The 18,716-nt window shown below is 37.1% G+C and overlaps 1 protein-coding gene and 1 long non-coding RNA gene across 2 annotated transcripts; both read left to right on the forward strand.

Annotated features, from left to right (window-relative positions):
- Window positions 1-1,798: 1,798 nt before the first annotated feature.
- Window positions 1,799-2,432, forward strand: LOC307161241. The gene is made up of 3 exons (XR_013821700.1): window positions 1,799-1,862; window positions 2,016-2,124; window positions 2,256-2,432. It is a non-coding gene; the product is annotated as an uncharacterized lncRNA (long non-coding RNA).
- A 716-nt stretch (window positions 2,433-3,148) lies between these two features.
- LOC307161234 (potassium channel subfamily T member 2-like) lies at window positions 3,149-18,423 on the forward strand. The gene is made up of 13 exons (XM_079875857.1): window positions 3,149-3,342; window positions 5,000-5,210; window positions 5,578-5,683; window positions 6,320-6,504; window positions 6,647-6,718; window positions 7,399-7,533; window positions 10,730-10,841; window positions 10,975-11,076; window positions 11,871-11,954; window positions 12,035-12,163; window positions 14,909-15,191; window positions 15,579-15,663; window positions 17,845-18,423. Exons 1-13 carry the CDS (start codon window positions 3,213-3,215, stop codon window positions 17,954-17,956), a joined length of 1,746 nt encoding a protein of 581 aa, XP_079731983.1. The 5' UTR covers window positions 3,149-3,212; the 3' UTR covers window positions 17,957-18,423.
- The last annotated feature ends 293 nt before the right edge of the window (window positions 18,424-18,716 follow it).

The following is an 18,716-nucleotide window of genomic DNA, read 5'->3' on the forward strand; positions in this document are numbered from 1 at the left end:
ATCTAAGTACATAGTAGTTGTAACAGAGTTGAGCGTAAGATTGCTTGGCCGAAACGAGCCAGTCACCGAGTCTGAACAGGTGCGAGAGTCGGCACCAACATCTGTCCCTGTAGAAGTTGAAGTTGGAGTGGAGCCCCGCCCATATGCCCACCACTGAGGAGTGGTTGCTGTGTCTAGTCTCTGCTGGTCCCGTCCAGCCCCCTGTCTCCTTCGTCACCGCTGGTTCAGCCCAGCTGCCCAGCCCCCTGTCTCCTTCGTTCTGCCCAGCAGCCCAGCTCCTTTGTCTCTGCTGGTCCCATCCAGCCCTCTATCTCTGGCTTCACCTGACCTGACTCACCAGCTCTGCCTCCGGGCCTCCGCCTTCCGGGCCTCTGGCTGCGCCTCAGCCCCCCACCCCCTTTGGATCCACAGTGTTCCCCCTTCCCTCCAGCTCTTCCTTTGTCCTCACTCCCTCCGGCTCCACCAGGGTCTTCTGAGCCCCAAGCTCCACCTTGGTCCTGCAATGCTGCGGCTCCACCTTGGCAATCCAGATCAGCGGTGTCTCCCTGGATCTTCATCTCCTTGGCTTCACCTGGGTCTCCACATCTCCCGGCTCTACCTCAGTTAGTCATGCTCCTGGCTCCACCCTCCATCGGTTCTGGCATGGATCTTTGTCCAAATGGCTCTGCTCAGGGTCGCTCCCTGGCTCCTTCGTCTCCTCCTTCTATCGGCTCCACCTTGGTCTCACCCTCCCTCCACAGTTAGACTAGTTCTGGCACGGAGGGCAGAGTACTGTAACAGTTATGTTCTGCTTGTGGAATCTTATGTTGTGATTCCTTTGGTTCCTGTGTTTTGAAGGATTCAAATTTAAGAATCTATTTCAGATATGCTTCCTTACATAACATCACGGTGAAGAATACTGATTTTAGCATTTGAGGTTTTAATTTAGATTACAGCAAGATATTCCTGCCCAACCTGTTTTTCCTTTGTAAGTTAAATGAGTCAGATCACGGAGACGCTAACCTATTGTCTTTAATGGCTCTTGGAGCAAGAGCCACAGTCCAGACGTTGAATCGTTTGGCTGATTGGATTAGCACATATGCATTTGAGTGGTTATGCTGATTGGATTGAGACTGCTGGTCTGGGGCGGGTTCCTTAACCTGTATACTCATTTACATGCTTTGTTTGAATTTGTCTCCACCTTCAAAAGTCCCTCCTCCTAAAATGCCTATAAGACACCATGTAAATTTATGTTAGATTAGATCATGTTGGAAGTACTGCAGCCACGTACAGCGGAGTTCTCAATAAAGAATAACTTCTGTTGAACGCGATCCCAACTGTCTCCTGGTCTCTGCTTCGATGAAAGAAAACTTTACAACAGTTTTCTTCCTGTTTTTAGTTCCTTGGTTTCTGATTATCACCTTTGTTACTATGGTTACTCATTGGTTTATTGATTATATTCACCTGTGTCTTGTTTGGTTCCTCCTTTAGCCTGTGTATTTAACTCAGTTAAGTCCTCAATTTCAGTTCTTTGTCCTGTATTGTCTGTGTTGCTTGCTTAGCTGTTACATTTGGAATACCGTGTTTGTTTTGTTTAGTTTGTGGAATAGAAATTTAAAAGTGCTGCAATTGGATCCACCCCTCTCTCCTTCATCTTCCTAAGCCTGAACGTGACAGTAATTAAACAAAACACTTAAAATAAAGCTTATATATAACTACATTTAGAGAGGTTTACACTTAAAACAATAAAATAAAATAAAAACTGGTGTAAGAAAAGAAAAAAAAATAAGAATTCAAGATGCATTCTCTTTCTATACAGGCTGGATAATGCTGAGGCTTGTTTCATTCTGACCTGTCGCTGTGAGGCTGATCGCAATGCAGCAGTATGTATTCTTGAGGTTCAAAAAGTGAAGAATTAATATTAAAAATGTTAAAGCTTTGTCTTTATCTGTGAAGAGATGGGACATAATAGAATATATTTTGCAGAGCTTTATTTATGTAATTACTATGAATATTCCACCTTTAATATTTTACAGGATTACCAGACCATCCTGAGGGCTTGGGCAGTAAAGGACTTTGCTCCAAGCTGTCCTCTCTTTGTTCAGATTCTCAAGCCAGAAAACAAATTTCATGTGAAATTTGCAGGTATTGTTAAATCTGTCTCAATTAATTTATTCCAGAACATTTCAATTCAAAGAGACTAAATGTAGAGAAATAGACAGGAGACTTTAATGCATAACTTTCCAACACAATTGTGCTGTGATGTTCCCTTTCAGATCATATTGTTTGTGAGGAAGAGTTTAAATATGCCATGCTGGCCCTGAACTGCATCTGTCCTGCCACGTCCTCCTTCATCACCCTGCTGGTGCACACCTCACAAGGCCTGTGGGTACACCAGCCTGATGACATATCAAAAACCCTTAAAGTCAGCATGAAACAGAAGTTGCAATGTTCTTTCCTTCCATATTGTGAAGTATATCTGAGTTAAACAGAATTGTTTAGATTGTTGGATGGTTGTGGTTTGCTATGTACTGTGATGTCATGTGAGTGACAGGTTGTCCCACCCTTGCACCAGTAAACACATCATCAGAGAAGAGATTAGCTGCATGAGAGTGGGGAAATTATTGTGATTAAAGATTCCGTTAATATTTTAGAAATTAGAAGGTGCATCAAATCCTTTATAGTAATTACCGCAATATTCCATTAAAAAAAATAACAAGAATAGTCCATTTTGATTTCATGGTGACTTAGATTTTGATTTTGTTATTTACTCACCCCAGTGTTTTGGAACACAAAATCATAATTATATATGATATGATGTTATGTAACTCTGCAGAGAAGGTCAACACTCAGAATTTACGGAAAATGCTCAGGAAATGAAGTGTACAGTATTGTTCTGAAAGAAAGCGTCTTCTTTTCTGAGTATGAGGGAAAGAGCTTCTCTTATGCCTCCTTAAATGTATATAATAAGTGAGTATGTTGAATAAGCATACAGTATTTGAGAAATACAATAAATGTCAGTACAGAGAAAACGACATTTGATTCCACAAAAATGGCAATTTCTCACCTCTGGACCTTCAATTCATGTCATATTTTTTTTAGAAATACTTTTTTAATAAATAATAAATATTTGTGTAAATATCGCTCTCATTTCTAGGTATGACATCTGTCTTATTGGAGTGTGCCCTGAGGACACTAAGAGTATCCTGCTGAACCCTGGTCCTCAGCACACCATGAAACCCTTGGACGTGTGCTTCTATATCAGTCTCACCAAAGAGGAGGAATCCTGCTTCAAGACCCAGGCAGCGTGTACAGACAGCCCCATGACTCAACCCCCAACCAACAGTGCCATTACTAGCATGGGTCAGACAAATGCATCTGATAATACTTCAAACAAAGATACTGTACACATCACAGCAGTGCCATACACTACTGTTTAAAAGTTTGGGGTCTGTAAGATATTCTCTCATGCTCATCAAGATTGCATTTCTTTGGTCAAAAGTAGTGAAAATAGTAATTTTGTCAAATATTATTATTTTATTGAAAATTAATTAATATATTTTTAGGATTTTTTGATGATAGAAAGTTTAAAAAGCACTACATTTATTTGAAACAGATTTTTTTTACTGTTACTTTTAATCAATTTAAAAGTGATAGTTCACCCAAAAATTCTGTCATTAATTACTCACCCTCATGCCGTTCCAAACCCGAACGACATTTGTTCATCTTCGGGACAAAAAATATTTGTAATGAAATCTGAGAGCTTTCATTCCCTCCATTGACAGCCTATGCAACTACTACTTTCAAGCCACAGAAAGGTAAAGACATCATTAAAGTAATACATGTGACCCAAGAGCTTTAACCTCAGTTTTATGAAGCAACGCGAGTACTTTGTTTGAGCAAAAAAAAAAAAACCCCACAAATTACCACTTTATTGACAAAATATCTCCAACACGCTGTCACGAGAGCACCACGACACATGCGTTTTGTGTAAACGCGAGAGCAGATGTTGTTGCGTGAACGCTCATTGGAGATTAATATTTTGTCAGTAAAGTGGTAAATTATGTTGTTGTTGTTTTTTTTTTTTTTTCTGCAAACAAAGCACTCGCATCGTTTCATAAAATTGAGGTTAAACCACTTGGTTCACATTACTTTGATGTCTTTAGTACAGTCCTGGGGGTTGAAAATGGTAGTTGCATAGCTGTTAATGGAGGAAGCTCTCAGATTTAATTAAAAAGATCTTAATTTGTGTTCCGAAGATGAATGAAAGTCTTACGGGTTTGGAACGACATTAGGGTGAACTAACCCTTTAATGCATTGTTACTGAATAAAAGAATCGTTTGAAACCAAAAGAATTTTGGCAACACTTTACAATAAGGTTCCATATGTTAACATTAGTTAATATGAATTAACAATGAAAAATACTTTTAATGCACTTATTAATCTTAGTTGATGTTAATTTGAACATTTACTAATACATTACTACAAACAAGTATCAGTTAATATTTAATTGACCTGAGCTAAATTGAACTAACAATGAACAGTTGAATTTTTATTAATTAACATTAACAAAGACTAATAAATAGTAATACTGTAACAATTGTTTTGCTCATACTTAGTTAATGCATTAACAATGGAATCTTATTGTAAAGTTACCAGAATTTTACGATACTCACATACAGAACTTTACTATAAATTTTGAACAGATAAGTCAGGGTTCACCAATCTCGGTCCTGGAGGGCCGCTGTCCTGCAGAGTTTAGCTCCAACCAGCTCCAACACACCTGTTTGAAAGTTTCTAGTATGCCTAGTGAGACCTTGATTAGCTGGTTCAGGTGTGTTTAATTGGGGTTGGAGCTAAACTCTGCAGGACACCGGCCCTCCAGGACCGAGATTGGTGAACCCTGAGATAAGTGTTAAGTTTTAAAAAAGTTCACCATAAAATTGCAGTTTTTCTATGAAAGATAATGTAATGTCATTCCCGATTTTTGCCTAAAGGTTTTTGTTTGTATTTCCTACAGGTACCATGGCCATAGATGTGCAGGAAATAAGCATTCCATCCAGTTTAGGTCCATCTCTTTCAACTGAAACAAATATATCTGAGACCAGAAGAACAAACATGGTTCCTGTTCTAGAAGTGACTGATTCATCTTCCTTTCAGACTGGCAATCAACTCAGCGATCAGTCAAAGAGTCCATATCAGTACTTCAGTGGAGATAAATGTAGCGATGGGTAATTTGTTCTTTACCTGAGAGAGAAAATCCTCTGTTTACGAAAGTTGTTTTGGTAACACTTTATTCTAAGGTGAGTGCATAACAGTAAGTTATGCATACTTACAAGTAACTAACCCTAAACTAAAGCCTTAACCCTTACTATAACCCTATAGTAAGTGCATGTGGATCAATTAATTAATATTAATATTATCAATTAATATTACTCAGTACTTTTTTTGAGGAAGTACAATGTAACTACGTCACCTTAAAATAAAGCGTAACCATTGTTTTTAGTTTTATTAAATGTCATTAGAAACATTGAATAATGTCAAGATATCTGCCATGGGAATGAGATTTCCTGAACTTAATTATTTTATTTTTTTTAGTTACATTAAGGGATATCCCCCAAATTTACCCTACATGGGAAGCTCTCTGATACTTTGCCATTTACGGCAAAAAAAAACGCCCAAGTGTTGTATGCGGCTGGAAAAGGTAATAAATGTCTTTATTACATTTTGGTGGACAATAATATGAACAACAGTTTGCATATATGCATTAACATATGTATGTGTTCCCTCAGGTATTTGAGTTTGAAGTGGATTTAGCCTATCTTTAATAATTATGTTGCACAATAAATGTAATTCATTCATTCATTCATTGTTGTTGAAAGAATTTAATACTTTTGTTCAACAAGGATTCATTAAATTTATCAAAAGTTACAGTAAATACTTTTATAATTTTACAAAAGAATTCTATTTCAAATAAATGCTGTTCTTTTGAACTTTCTTTTCATCAAAAAATCAAGAAAAAACATTACGGCAAAAAAAATTAAATAAAAAAACTGTTTTCAACATTGATAATAATAAGAAATGTTTCTTGAGCAGGAAAATATTAAATAATTCAAATAGAAAGCAATTATAAACAGTTATATTTTTACTGTATTTTTGATTAAATAAATGCATCCTTGGTAGGCATACGAGACTTTCTTCAACAACATAAAAAAAAAATATGATCGGTAGTATATGTTTTATGAATATGCTTCAAGTATTCAGTGTATGCACCTAGATATCACTGGTTTAATGTTGAATTGTAATTTTACATTGCTTAATTATCTTATTGTGATGTCAGTTTTTGTCTAAGACCTGCCACCACAAAGACGACGATGATGTCAGAGCGTATGGTTTGAAGAATAAGCTCATCATTGTGTCCGCTGAGACAGCAGGAAATAGCCTGTACAACTTCATCCTCCCGTTACGAGCCTCATACAGACCACAGAATGAACTGTGGCCCATCGTGCTGCTCCTGGAAAAAGAGTAAAAATCCTTATTTTACACATCACTCTCTTTTACCTTGTTTATTGAGCTTTACTAACTCTTTAGTTGCCAATGTCTTTCAGTTATAATGACTACAGATATCTGCATTATGTTGTTTCTGTGTGGACTGTCTGTCTTTTAGGCCAGATGCAGAACTTCTTGAGACTGTCTGTTGGTTCCCAATGATCTATTACTTGCTTGGGTCAATCGACAGGCAAGAGACATTATTATGAAATATGAAACATTATAATGTTTGTTTGTATCCTGCCCTCAAATGATACATTTATTTTGAGGACAGGAAGGAGATAAGGCCGCTGCTGTACATCGAGAGTCACCTTCTCGAGATAACATAAAAACATTGAATTAGCTCAAGACACAATTGAGAATAGAGTGCTGTCTAAAAATCTGGAAACAAATGAATATTTTTGAACTAATGATTCCATCTTACTGAAGTCAATGGTTTTTTGAATGGGTTTTGGTTAAATGCCTGAAGTAAGGTCTGTGGCGCACACAAACTCAAGATTTTACTTTTAGATTCTACGACACAGAATACATGATATATTAAAGCTTTTACTTAACTTGTTGTTAACAAATGGCTAAATACAGAGGATGTTGGGCACAGTCATTTTGCCCACCAGATATATTTGTCTACTTTCTAGTCTGCTTTTACAGCCTTGTTTTGTTTAAATACTCACACTTTTGCAAATTATCCTAACTCAAACTTTCCCACTTAGATTTTAAATAAAGAGTGGAAGAGTTGACGGAAGGTCTATTAGCTAAATACAAAACTCAAATAAGTCTATGACAGCATGATTATTATTTGAAGTTGCATCAAACATTGCCAAATGTTTTACTGAAATTGATCTGTCTGTCTGTCTGTGTATCTCCTTACAGCCTGGATGACCTGTTGCGTTGTGGTGTCTCATTTGCTGCCAATATGGTGGTTGTTGACAGGGAGAGCACCATGAGTGCTGAGGAAGAGTATATGGCTGATGCAAAAATCATTGTTAATGTCCAGAACTTGTTCAGGTCAGAGACTGTTTGAGATTTTCTTTGATTTTGCTTACGTGCATTTAAAATGAAAAAACATCACACTATTGAATATCAGCTAGAATACAGCCATGTGCAGTAATAAATGCATGTTTGTTGAACATACCCTTGTGATAAAGAAGTCCTATTTAGCATACTTTTATAAAGAGCTCTTATAAAAAGAATTTAAGTCCAAACTGAATGCAGTGTTTTCGGTGTGGAATATGCAATATTGTTTGCAATTAAATGAAAATGTATTATAGTATAAATTTATATTAAATGCAATTAGTTGAACTTAAGAGCGCTTTTTGACCCACTTACAAAAGTAGGACTTAAGTACATCTTTATGTCAGCTTCCATGAAAAATGTTGAGGTAATCGATCTAAATGCAGCAGTTATAGATTTAACAAAAAACTCAGAACACTCGAAAACAAGGAAGGAACAGAACAACCGATTATAACGTGACAAGAACAGACCATGAAGTGAAAGAAACACAGAGCTTAAATACACAAACTAATCAACAAAATAAATGACAGGTGTAACTGATAATCCAACAATGGAAACAAACTGAAACATAGGAAACTGATTTAAACTAAGTGCAAAACTTACCCAAACAGACATAAGACACAGATAAGCCTACATTCCCCTCCATCCAGAATGCGTGCCTATGCGTCTTATATAACAACAATAAAAAAGTCCAACAGAGGAGGGCGGGATGGGTCTTGGGTGGAGGACCCAGGCACAATGCATGAACACAGTAACCACGACAGAGCAAACAACAGGAAAAGCCAGGGAGGAGACGACGGCGGTAGAAGCCAGGAGGAATTGGCAGTAGGAGGAGCCAGGGTGGAATCTCCAGCTAGAATCCCATGATGAATGCCCACGGTGGAGTTGAGGGAGGGAGGAGCCATGGCCGAGACTAGGCAGACGAAACCAGGGGGACGACCGACTGAGGCAGAGTTGATGGTGGTGGAGACCCAGGCGGAGACTGGGCGACACTGAAGGTCCTGGAGACCAAGGCAGAGCTGTGGGGACTAGTGGTGAAGCCAGGGTGCCCAGAGGACTGAGGTGGAGTTGAAGGGAAGACGGAGCCAAATGGGTGCAGGGACGAGTCATAAACAAAGGCCCGTAAGTCCATGGCGACGACAGAGTGACGCCTGACCAAGGCAGAACCGGAAGGACGAGGAAACCCAGGTGTGCGCCAAGGTAGCGAGGTGGAGGGAAAGGCACGAAGGTTCTAAGCGGAGGCTGGTGGACTGAGAAGTGTAGGCAGGGGTTTAAGAAACAACCTTCTAGGTACAGGACAGACAGATGGTCCTCTTGGCTGACGTGGAATAGACAGACATCTCAGGGACGGCCTTCTTGGCCGATGCGGAACAGGCAGAATTCTCAGGGTGCTGGGTGAGAAACATGCTCGGTACTATTATCCTCCATATCCTCAAATAAAATCAAGTTGTGGACTGTGATGTGGTGATCCTCCTCCATCTCACCGATGGTAAAGAGGGGTCTGCAGTGAGATAGTGATTTAGTCCATGTACTCCTGGAAGCTCCCTCAAGGTCGATCTCCAGGCAGGCACGCTCTCGTCCCAAAAAGACATAAAACAAAGGTAATCTCTTACACTTTTTATAATATATGTTTTCATAAATTATTTTATTCTAGCTTAATGGATTCTTTTTTTATTAACACTTGAATGTGGGTAAGTTTCATAAAAAAGCAACATTTTAGACAAAAGACAAAAAAAGGAAAAATCATCTTTTTGTCAAAGATTTTGTCTGGATCGGATTCAGAACAATGATCAAAACGTAGATGGAGTAGATCGCTTCTATCAACACCCTAAAGCTTCACATTCGTATACCTCTCCATGGGGTTCAACATTTCATTCAGTATCATTAGGCAGTTTTTATTTATATGCTGTGGAATGTTTGTAGCCTGGTTAAAGATCAGAGCGATCGTCATCGTGTAAAGCCATATGCTGCGTCCTGCCTAAGTTACACTACGCCATAAAAGTATGTAATCTTTTTGTGAAGAAAAGGTATTTACTTGAATGTGTAGCAAAAAAGTAGGCAAGCTTTGGGACATACTACTTCGTCATCTTTATCGGACGGATCTGTCGCGTGCATCCTGTCATGTAAACTGCCCTGTCAATCATCTTGTCACAGTTAAAATCCTCTATTAAATCTAATTTAATTTCCTACCGTTTCGGAGAGAAATGTAGTAGCACGTTCATCTGCCAGTGGGTCTTTCATGGAGACTGTCCTCATGTGTTTGCAATTTGAATATAATAATGCATTTAAAAGTTGGTGCGCTTCACCAACGGACATCGCTCAAATGCCTCTGGGCGCAATTAGATAGACCTAAAACCAATCAGAGCGATCGTCATCATGTAAATCATGCCTCAACGTTTCTGATTGGTGCCGCGATTTGGACAGATTAGAAATCGGCTTGAATGGGCTCTTTGCCAGACTACTTGCAGGGCAAATCTAAATTTGCCGGAAGTTTGTCTGGGTTTTCCCAGGCTAGAATATTTGATGATTACGTTAGCTTACATGTGTGTAAGCAATGCTTCGATCACTTCTTTCTGCTTCGCTTGTTTTTGGATCCTTAATAATGGATGCGTAATAGCGCCCCCTAGTACCGTATCACATGAAAACATTGATTTATATCGAAACTTGTGTCATGCTTTTAAATATATTTGTAATTACACAATTATAATGATGAAGTGCAATTAGTACATTTAAAATATTAACTTTAAATGCAATAACACACTACAGTTAAAATTATAATCTAGGATTTTACATGTGCTTTAGAATGTTAGTCAACACATCAAAATACATCTTTAAAGAATGACGAAAGATTATTGAACATGATTTAAAACTTTAAATTTGACTATTAGAAATTTTTTTAAAGTGTACTTGAGTGTGTTAAGCAACATAGTCATGAAAGTGTAGCCTACTCTCTTTAAGTACACTTGTGACCTTTTATATCACTAATATTATATATATATATATATATATATATATATATATATATATATATATATATATATATATATATATATGCTTTTTTAAATACTTTTAAGATTTAAGTACACTATAAGTGCATATGCAATACATTTAGGCACACTTCTTTCTCACAAGGGCACTAAAGATCTTGTAAAGTCATTGAAATAGTCTCCTGTAAATGACTCGTTTGTAGGCTGTTCTCTGGTCTCAACATCATCACAGAGTTAACTCATCCCGCTAACATGAGATTCATGCAGTTCTGCGCAAAGGACTGTCACTCACTGGAATTCTCCAAACTGGAGAAGGTGAGCAGAAATTCATAACATGCTTTTGTCACTCTTATTACATTGAATCATAAAAATATTGATTTAGGCTTGATTAATCTGTTTGGTCCTAATCCTTCTTTTCCATGTTTATCTGTATGGCTTTATGGAACAGAAAGAAAAAGAGAAAGGCTCAAACTTATCCTTCATATTTCGCTTGCCCTTTGCAGCTGGTAAGGTGTTCAGTATTAGCATGCTGGACACACTCCTCTACCAGGTAACTAACACCCCTCTGCTAAAAGAAATGTGCTGCCTGTTGGCCTGAAATCATTTATGAATATTTGCCTGCTAATGCCCACTAGATGGCAATATGGCAACTTTATTAGCTGAACACCAATATACATATGTTCAGTATATATGTATATACTGTTCAAAATGTAGGGGTCAGTTTATTTATTTTTTAAAGAATAAATACTTTTATTGAGCAAGCATTTACTTTTCAATAGACATTACTATTTCTGTTTTATTTTCAACTTTCCCTTATCATGGTTTCCACAAAATGATTAAAGGAATAGTTCACTTCAAAATGAAAAGTCTGTCATCATTTACTCACCCTCAAGTTGTTCAAAACCTGTATGAGTTTCTTTCTTCTGCTGAACACAAAAGAAGATATTTTGAAGAATGTCTTTAAGCAAACAGTTGATGGACCCCATTGACTTCCATAGTATTTTATTTCCCATCAAGCAGCAAAATTGTTTTCAAAATTGATGATGATAATAAATGTTTCTTGAGAAGCAAATCGTCATATCAGAATGATTTCTGAAGGATCATGTGACACTGAAGACTGGAGTGATGATGCTGAAAATTCAGCTTTGCATCAAAGGAATAAACTACATTTTAAAATATATAATATAACAACAGTTATTTTAAATTGTAATAATATTTCACAATATTACAGCCTTGATGAGCATAATTAACTTCTTTAAAAAATGCTCTTGCTTCTGAAAATTGTAAATGTTCAGATCTTCAAATTTGTCCATAATTGTGTTATAAGTGCTTCTGTTGTTTCAGAGTTTTGTTAAGGATTATATGATAACCATCACCAGACTACTGCTTGGACTGGAAACTACACCAAATTCTGGTTTCCTGTGCGCCGTAAGTGTGACTTTTACAGTTTCTATGTTTTTATTTTATACCGTTTCAGCGGTGTTAAAATGTGGTATATTACATTTCAGTTGAGGATCAAAGAGGAGGACTTGTGCATCCAGACGTACGGCACACTGTACCAAGTGCTGTCCTCCACTGTGGGAGACATTCCCATCGGCATCTACAGGACGGAGTCTCAGAGAGTTCAACCTCCCGAGGTTTCATTATGTTCAGTGCAACACATACTTGCACACTTTTAGGTCAGGAGAAACAGTTCAATTAGAACAGAAGAGAAGGAGCCAGCTTTACTTGTTACTTAATTATCAGTTCAATCAGGACCACTTTCGTCAAATGTATATTTTATTATAATGATAATGCATTCAGTTAGTGTTGGCGGTATGGTTCTGTTCTGGGAAGACTCCATGCGCCCGTCCATGCAGCCATGCCTGGACAGAGCGGGGAGAGCCAAACCCCCCCTTGGGGTAACAGAGCAGATCCAGTAATCATGCATACATAATTACAATTCACAAATTTAACATGAGCTGTTGCTGTAAACAAACCAAAATACATGAGGAAGGATAATTACAATGACATTCACTGTATACCGAAGACAATCGCAAAATAGATATCAGATTAGATTACAGATTTTCAGATGGAGCTGGGGATGGAGGGGGGAGTTAGATGTAGCGTGCAGCCATGCATTAGAAGAGAGGCTGAATGAATGTGGATTTAAATGAACCGCTGTGATAAGTGTAATTTAAAACCATTTAATGCACAGGTTCCAGTCAGTTCAATCACCGTTCTATATTATTGCGCTGCTTTTATTGAAGCACACACTCGCACACCGAGATGGGAGATCACGCTGCTCATACACAGAAACATTCAGGAGCAGAGGAACTTGTTTTCATCGCTGCCCCGCGACATACATTAATGAATTAGCTTCGCTACTTAATTGCTGCATTATATTTCTCAGAAACGAGGGGGTAACATCGCTGTTTTTGAAGTAATTAAACTCACAGCTTCATTGTTTTTAGAGAGATGATGCACAGACGCAAGTAATTCCCACACTTATCTCTCTCTCTCTCTCTCTCTCTAGATATTTAATTAAAATAAATGCTATAAGGGGTGAAAATGGCCGAAATTTACTAGGGGGACCCTAGTTGGGATCATATTTGATATTTTTAAACCTTAGATGCAGAAAATCCCACTGTATTTCTGAATGTAATTTGAGCATTAGAAGGCTATTACGTGGATAAAAGATGGGAATCCTCTATATTTTAAACTCCATCCCCCCTTGAAACTGACTTCCTGGACTCAGTGGCTAAAATTCATTCATTGAAATAAATGTAATCTTACACACTACTTTATCTATGTGTCTGATTTAAAGCGGCCAAAATAGTAGATCTACCGAGCCGTAACTGACAAAATTAACCGTCATTTTTACACTTCCGCTCAAATATTGCGCGCCAAACATCAATAACAGCTTTAACTTGTCAATGCAGGTAAATGACCATGATATAATAATCCAAGGCTTCGCGTCTGGGTGTTCTTTGCCTCCACATTGTGCATTTAAAATCATTTAATGCACAGATAGCCATGGAATTATCCCTCACATAAGTGATAATTATCATGCAAACAACTGAATATGCAATAACACAAATTAGATCTATTCAGTCAACATCCGTTTTATCAATGGATTTTCCCTAGACGGTTAAAATTTAACAGGTAACTAGTGAAATGTTTGTATCCTGAGTAGTTCTAGCACTTTACTCATGTACACTATAGAGTGGAACAACTTTTCCAGTGGCGCTGGTTCCAGAACTATTTTTTCTATTCATTTCTCCCATAGGGATTAAAAAAAAAAGTTTTGTTAAAGAGTTATAAGCCATGAAACAAGCCAACCAGCTACGAGGTGAATCATAACATTATAAACTCTGATTTGAAGCGAAACGTATTTGAAAATCAGACAAAAATAATAGGATACAAGACTGTAGTCTTAACGGCTTTTGTGATAGAAAGAACTACGATCCCATGAAACATTGCGAACAGCATAATCAAGTTAAAACGATGACGAAATATAAAACAACTCATTTAAAAAGTTGTTTTTATATATATATATATATATATATATATATATATATATATATATATAAAAACAATATATTTTAGATTTATTGCAAAATATGTATATATATTCAAATTATTTAGTATTTTGAGAGCATAGGGAGGCAGAGTCTTTTTCCAAGTTTCATGGCAGTGGGCGGAGCTAATGAGATCTTTTGGCGTGTTTTGCTTGTTTTGAACCTCTGATTGGTGTAATTTTCTGTTCATCATCATGGCTAATGTAAGTTTTAGTTATTAATGTAATAATGTGCGCTGGCGGCTTCAATAAAAGCAAATACTATCAATTAACAACCAAAGTAGCTCACAGGGCTGTCTTTAAAGGTTTATAGGTTATTGTTTAAAATCATTTTTTACTTCCAGAACCCGACTGTTGCACTCTATTGTTTAAAAGTTTGGGGTCGGTAAGGTTTTTAAAAATGTTTTTGAAAGAAATTAATAGGCTACTTCTATTCAGCAATGGTGTCTTAAATTGATCTAAAGTGACAGTTAAGGCATCTAAAGATTTATATTTCAAATAAAGGCAAATTTCTAATTATTTTGATCTTTCTATTCATCAAAGAAAAAGAAAGTATTACGGTTTCCACAAAAATATTAAGCAGCATGGAAACTTAACATTCAGAAAATTAGGGGATGGCTCGGGACCAAATGTTGGCATTTTCTAAACTTTTTTTCTCATAATTTAAAATTAAAATTGTAACTTTAATAGAGAATGAGAGTGATAAAAGTTTAAGACGAAATGTAAATTTTTTTTGAATATTCCTTTTGAAAAGTGAAAAACATGCAATAACAGGGCTTTTTTTACTTCCCATTTTAAAGCAATCAGTCTTTCTTTCTTCTAGTCTCCTCAATCCCAAACATCAGACAAAGTGTCAGTCTTTGACGAGGAGGAGCATCCTCAGGTTCTTCAGTGTGAATTCCCAGACAGCAATGTACACACTCATTCTCTGCGCCGAAAGAGCCTGCAGTGGGCTTCCAATCTTCTGGGGCCGTGGCACGCGGAGCGTGATGCAGACAGATTGAGCCAGCACCGGGACGTCCTGCTCTCATGCTCAGAGAGACAGGAGCTTACTGAGATGGTCAAGAACCGCATGCAAAACCTGGGGCTCTCCACGAGGGGATTCGGTGAGACACCATCTTATGAGTCGAATTATACAGTGAAATCTTGTGCAGAATGAATAAGTTTCTATGCATTATTTGATTTGATTTTGAGAACTGTGTAACCAGGGTGTAAAATTATCATTTGTCCACACACTAGTAATAATAGTGCCAATGGCAGCAGTATGAAAAAACAAATCTGAAACTTGACTTGTATTATGCAAAATTTCATTTCAAAATATAAAACTAATTAACATAATGTGGTGACATTCAGCTTTTTAAAAACATTGATTTGATTTTATACCTCATATTTTCAGTTGAGGCTCATTACTACTAGGGCATGGTTCTGGAGAATAACACATTTTTATGACTGAAATGACTTTTTATTCTGTTAACATGTGTTTTTCAATCCAGATGAGCTGAATATTAACCCGAGTAGCCACTCTTATGCCTTACTCAACCCGTCACCAGATACACAGCTGGAGCTAAATGACATTGTGTAAGTGAAGCTAAATCTTTTGTACTTCATAGGGAAGAAAAAATTAAGAACTTATGATTTGCTAAATGAAACTCATTTATTTTTTATAGACTTATGTATATTTTAGGAATTGTTTTGCATTGTAACAGACAATATATATATATTACATAATTAAAATCATACTAAAATTAAATCCAGTACAGCCAATACTACATACACTGCCTGGCCAAAAAAATGTGACCACTTGGATTTAACTAAGTAAATAAGTAAGAGTCTTCATTGGATAATTGCTGCAATTATTAATGTGTTACAGCTGGCAATGAGTAATTTAACCCTGACAACCATGTCGGAAGACATATCCTGTGGTCATGGAAAAGATGTTCCTCTGTTTCAGAAGGGTCAAATTATCGTCTTTCATCAAGCAAAGAAAACAACTATTGCTGAAACTACTTAAACTGGTTTAACTGTCCAACACATTGTTGAAACCTGAAAGGATAGTGGTGAACAGTCATCTCTGAGGAAGAAATGTGGTCGAAAAGAAAAATCTGAGATCATTTAAACGTTTGGTGGAATCAAATCAACAGTAATATCAATAGTTGTACTCACAGCTATGTTTAATAGTGAAAGTAAGAGCATTTCCACACACACAATGCAAAGATAACTTAGGGGATTGGGACTAAACAGCTGTGTAGCCTTAAGAAAAACACTTATCCAAGACAGCAACATAGTGTCGACCCATTACTTGTCTGGCCTGCATAATACATCATTTTTAGTCGTTTCTGCAGATCCATGAGAACTGGAATCATTTTGACAACGTTTTATCTGTACAGAGGTAAAGGGAAGGAGGCCTTCACAGGGGAGAGACTAGTTGACACTTCAGGACTGCATTGTCGTCGCGTCAGATGCAGGTCCTTCATCATTTAGATATTTTTTAAGATGGAAGAATGCGGTTTAACAGATACTAGAAACGTGACTTTCAAATGAAAGATTGGTATCAAAGAGCACACCCAGGTTCCTAACCGACGACGAAGACTTGACAGAGCAGCCATCAAGTGTTAGACAGTTATTACGTGAGGACGTTTTTTGTCCAATAATTAGAATGTTTTTTTTCAGAATTAAGTAGATTAATTCAGTTTTCAGTAATTAATTAAGTATTAGTCGTCCAGTTTTTTATATCAGCTATTCATTCCGTTAAAGGTATAGCGGAGGATTTTCTTTTTCCGGGTGGATCATCAAGACTATTGGTCCTCCTAAGTGTCAATCATTCTGGTGATATGTTTACGTAAGGCCGTCGTACGTCCTCGTGCACACGATTCACACGATGGCGTGCGCTCAAAACACAGGTTGGGCTTCCCACTGATGTCTCAGTCGCGAAGTTTCTTGACAGGTAAAGTTTGGCATGCTATTTGGAGAAATCCATTTAAAATCACTGCTAGTAGAAGTTAATGTAAGCAATGATTAGCTCGTGCATGCTCTCTCGTGCACACGTTTAATAGGCGTTTCCTCTCGGGAGCAGGTAGAGTGTTGCGCATGTGCATTTTTTCAAAAAGTGGAGAGGGCGGTTCTTTTCTAAAATTCGGGAAAATCCTCCGCTATACCTTTAATTTTGTGAATTAGTAAGCTCTATATTTCTTCACGCCCTGACGAAACTGAGTATCATCAGCATAACAGTGAAAACTAATTGTTGCACAAGCTTATGGAAATGATGCCATGGAAAATGCAAAGCTTAAGCTGGTCCAATAAAATATTAGACTGATTTTTCTTTTTTTTTTCTTTTTTTTTGGTCAGGCATTGTAAATACTATGCATACATTATTCAAAATATATATTTTTAATTTCTTTTTGCATTACAGTAGTCTGACAATTTTTTTTCCTCTGAGAATTTGGCAGGGGGAATTTTCCTAATTGTCATGAAAACAAGATATCTATGAGAAATCTTAAATGTATCTTATCTAATGTATCTTATCTTATCTATGTAAGATCTTAAAAAATCTTCTGAATTGCATTGTAGTTAATTCTTTTTTTACAATTTCTTGTATAAATAAAAGTGTATTTTCTATAATTTCCTTCTTTTGGTTTTAGGTTGCAATATGAGCAGAATTGATCTTTAATTCTGCAATCTTTTTCTTGAGATTAACCCTAATTGTAGTACCTTTTACATGAATCTGTAGTTTTATGTTTTGTTTTCTTTCTTTTTTTTCAGGTACATAATCCGTAAAGATCCCATCTCACTAGAGCTCAACGGTACCGACAACTGCAAAAACAGCACGAGGAGCGGTACACCAACACATATAATAGAGAGGAATCAGCTCTGAATAAAGACAACAGCTGTTCATTTACACTGTGATCAGAGTAATACTTGCTCTTTAACATCAGTTAAGATCTGAAAGCCATTTCTGACTAGCTGCAAACCTTTAATGTATTATCTATGCATGGCTCAGAGTAATGCATGCCTCATTCACGTTTTTGCGTTATCATATTTATTCCTGCCAGCATGTTCCCGCCTCATGTTCAGATTGACACATGGAGGTCAATCATCAATAAAAGTGATCTTTCCATGTCTGGCTGGAAGTCACATTATTAGGCATATGCTGGTTTCCTGCAAAGAACTTGGCAGTGATCCTTCTCCTGAAGACTGCAGTAATGCATGATCTGCATTTTCTCACTTCTCATTTAAAACACAAACCATAATGACGATGTAATCAACCCATAAAGACAACCCATAAAAATTATCTACCAATGTAAACTGATATCAACAATCATTTCATTAAAGGAATATTTCACCCAAAAATGCTAATTCTTGCATTGCCATTATTTACTTACTCATATGCTGTTGATCTGTGGGGAAAAAAAAAGAAAGGAAAAAAAAGAAAGGAACCAAGAATCACTACAACACAAGCTGTTTTTCAAGCCTATCTTTATGTGTATTTTGGTAGATCGCTTGAAATGCTGGATGGAATAGGCACGATGTGCACGAGGCTGAATCCAGCTTCTTATTCGCAGCTTCTTATTGACGCTATCCGTTCCACCTTAAATGACGCGAACTTCCGCGTTTGCTGGCTTCTTATTGACGCT

Source organism: Squalius cephalus, assembly GCF_949319135.1.
Source record: "Squalius cephalus genome assembly, chromosome: 7".
NCBI classification, from domain to species: Eukaryota; Metazoa; Chordata; class Actinopteri; order Cypriniformes; family Leuciscidae; genus Squalius; species Squalius cephalus.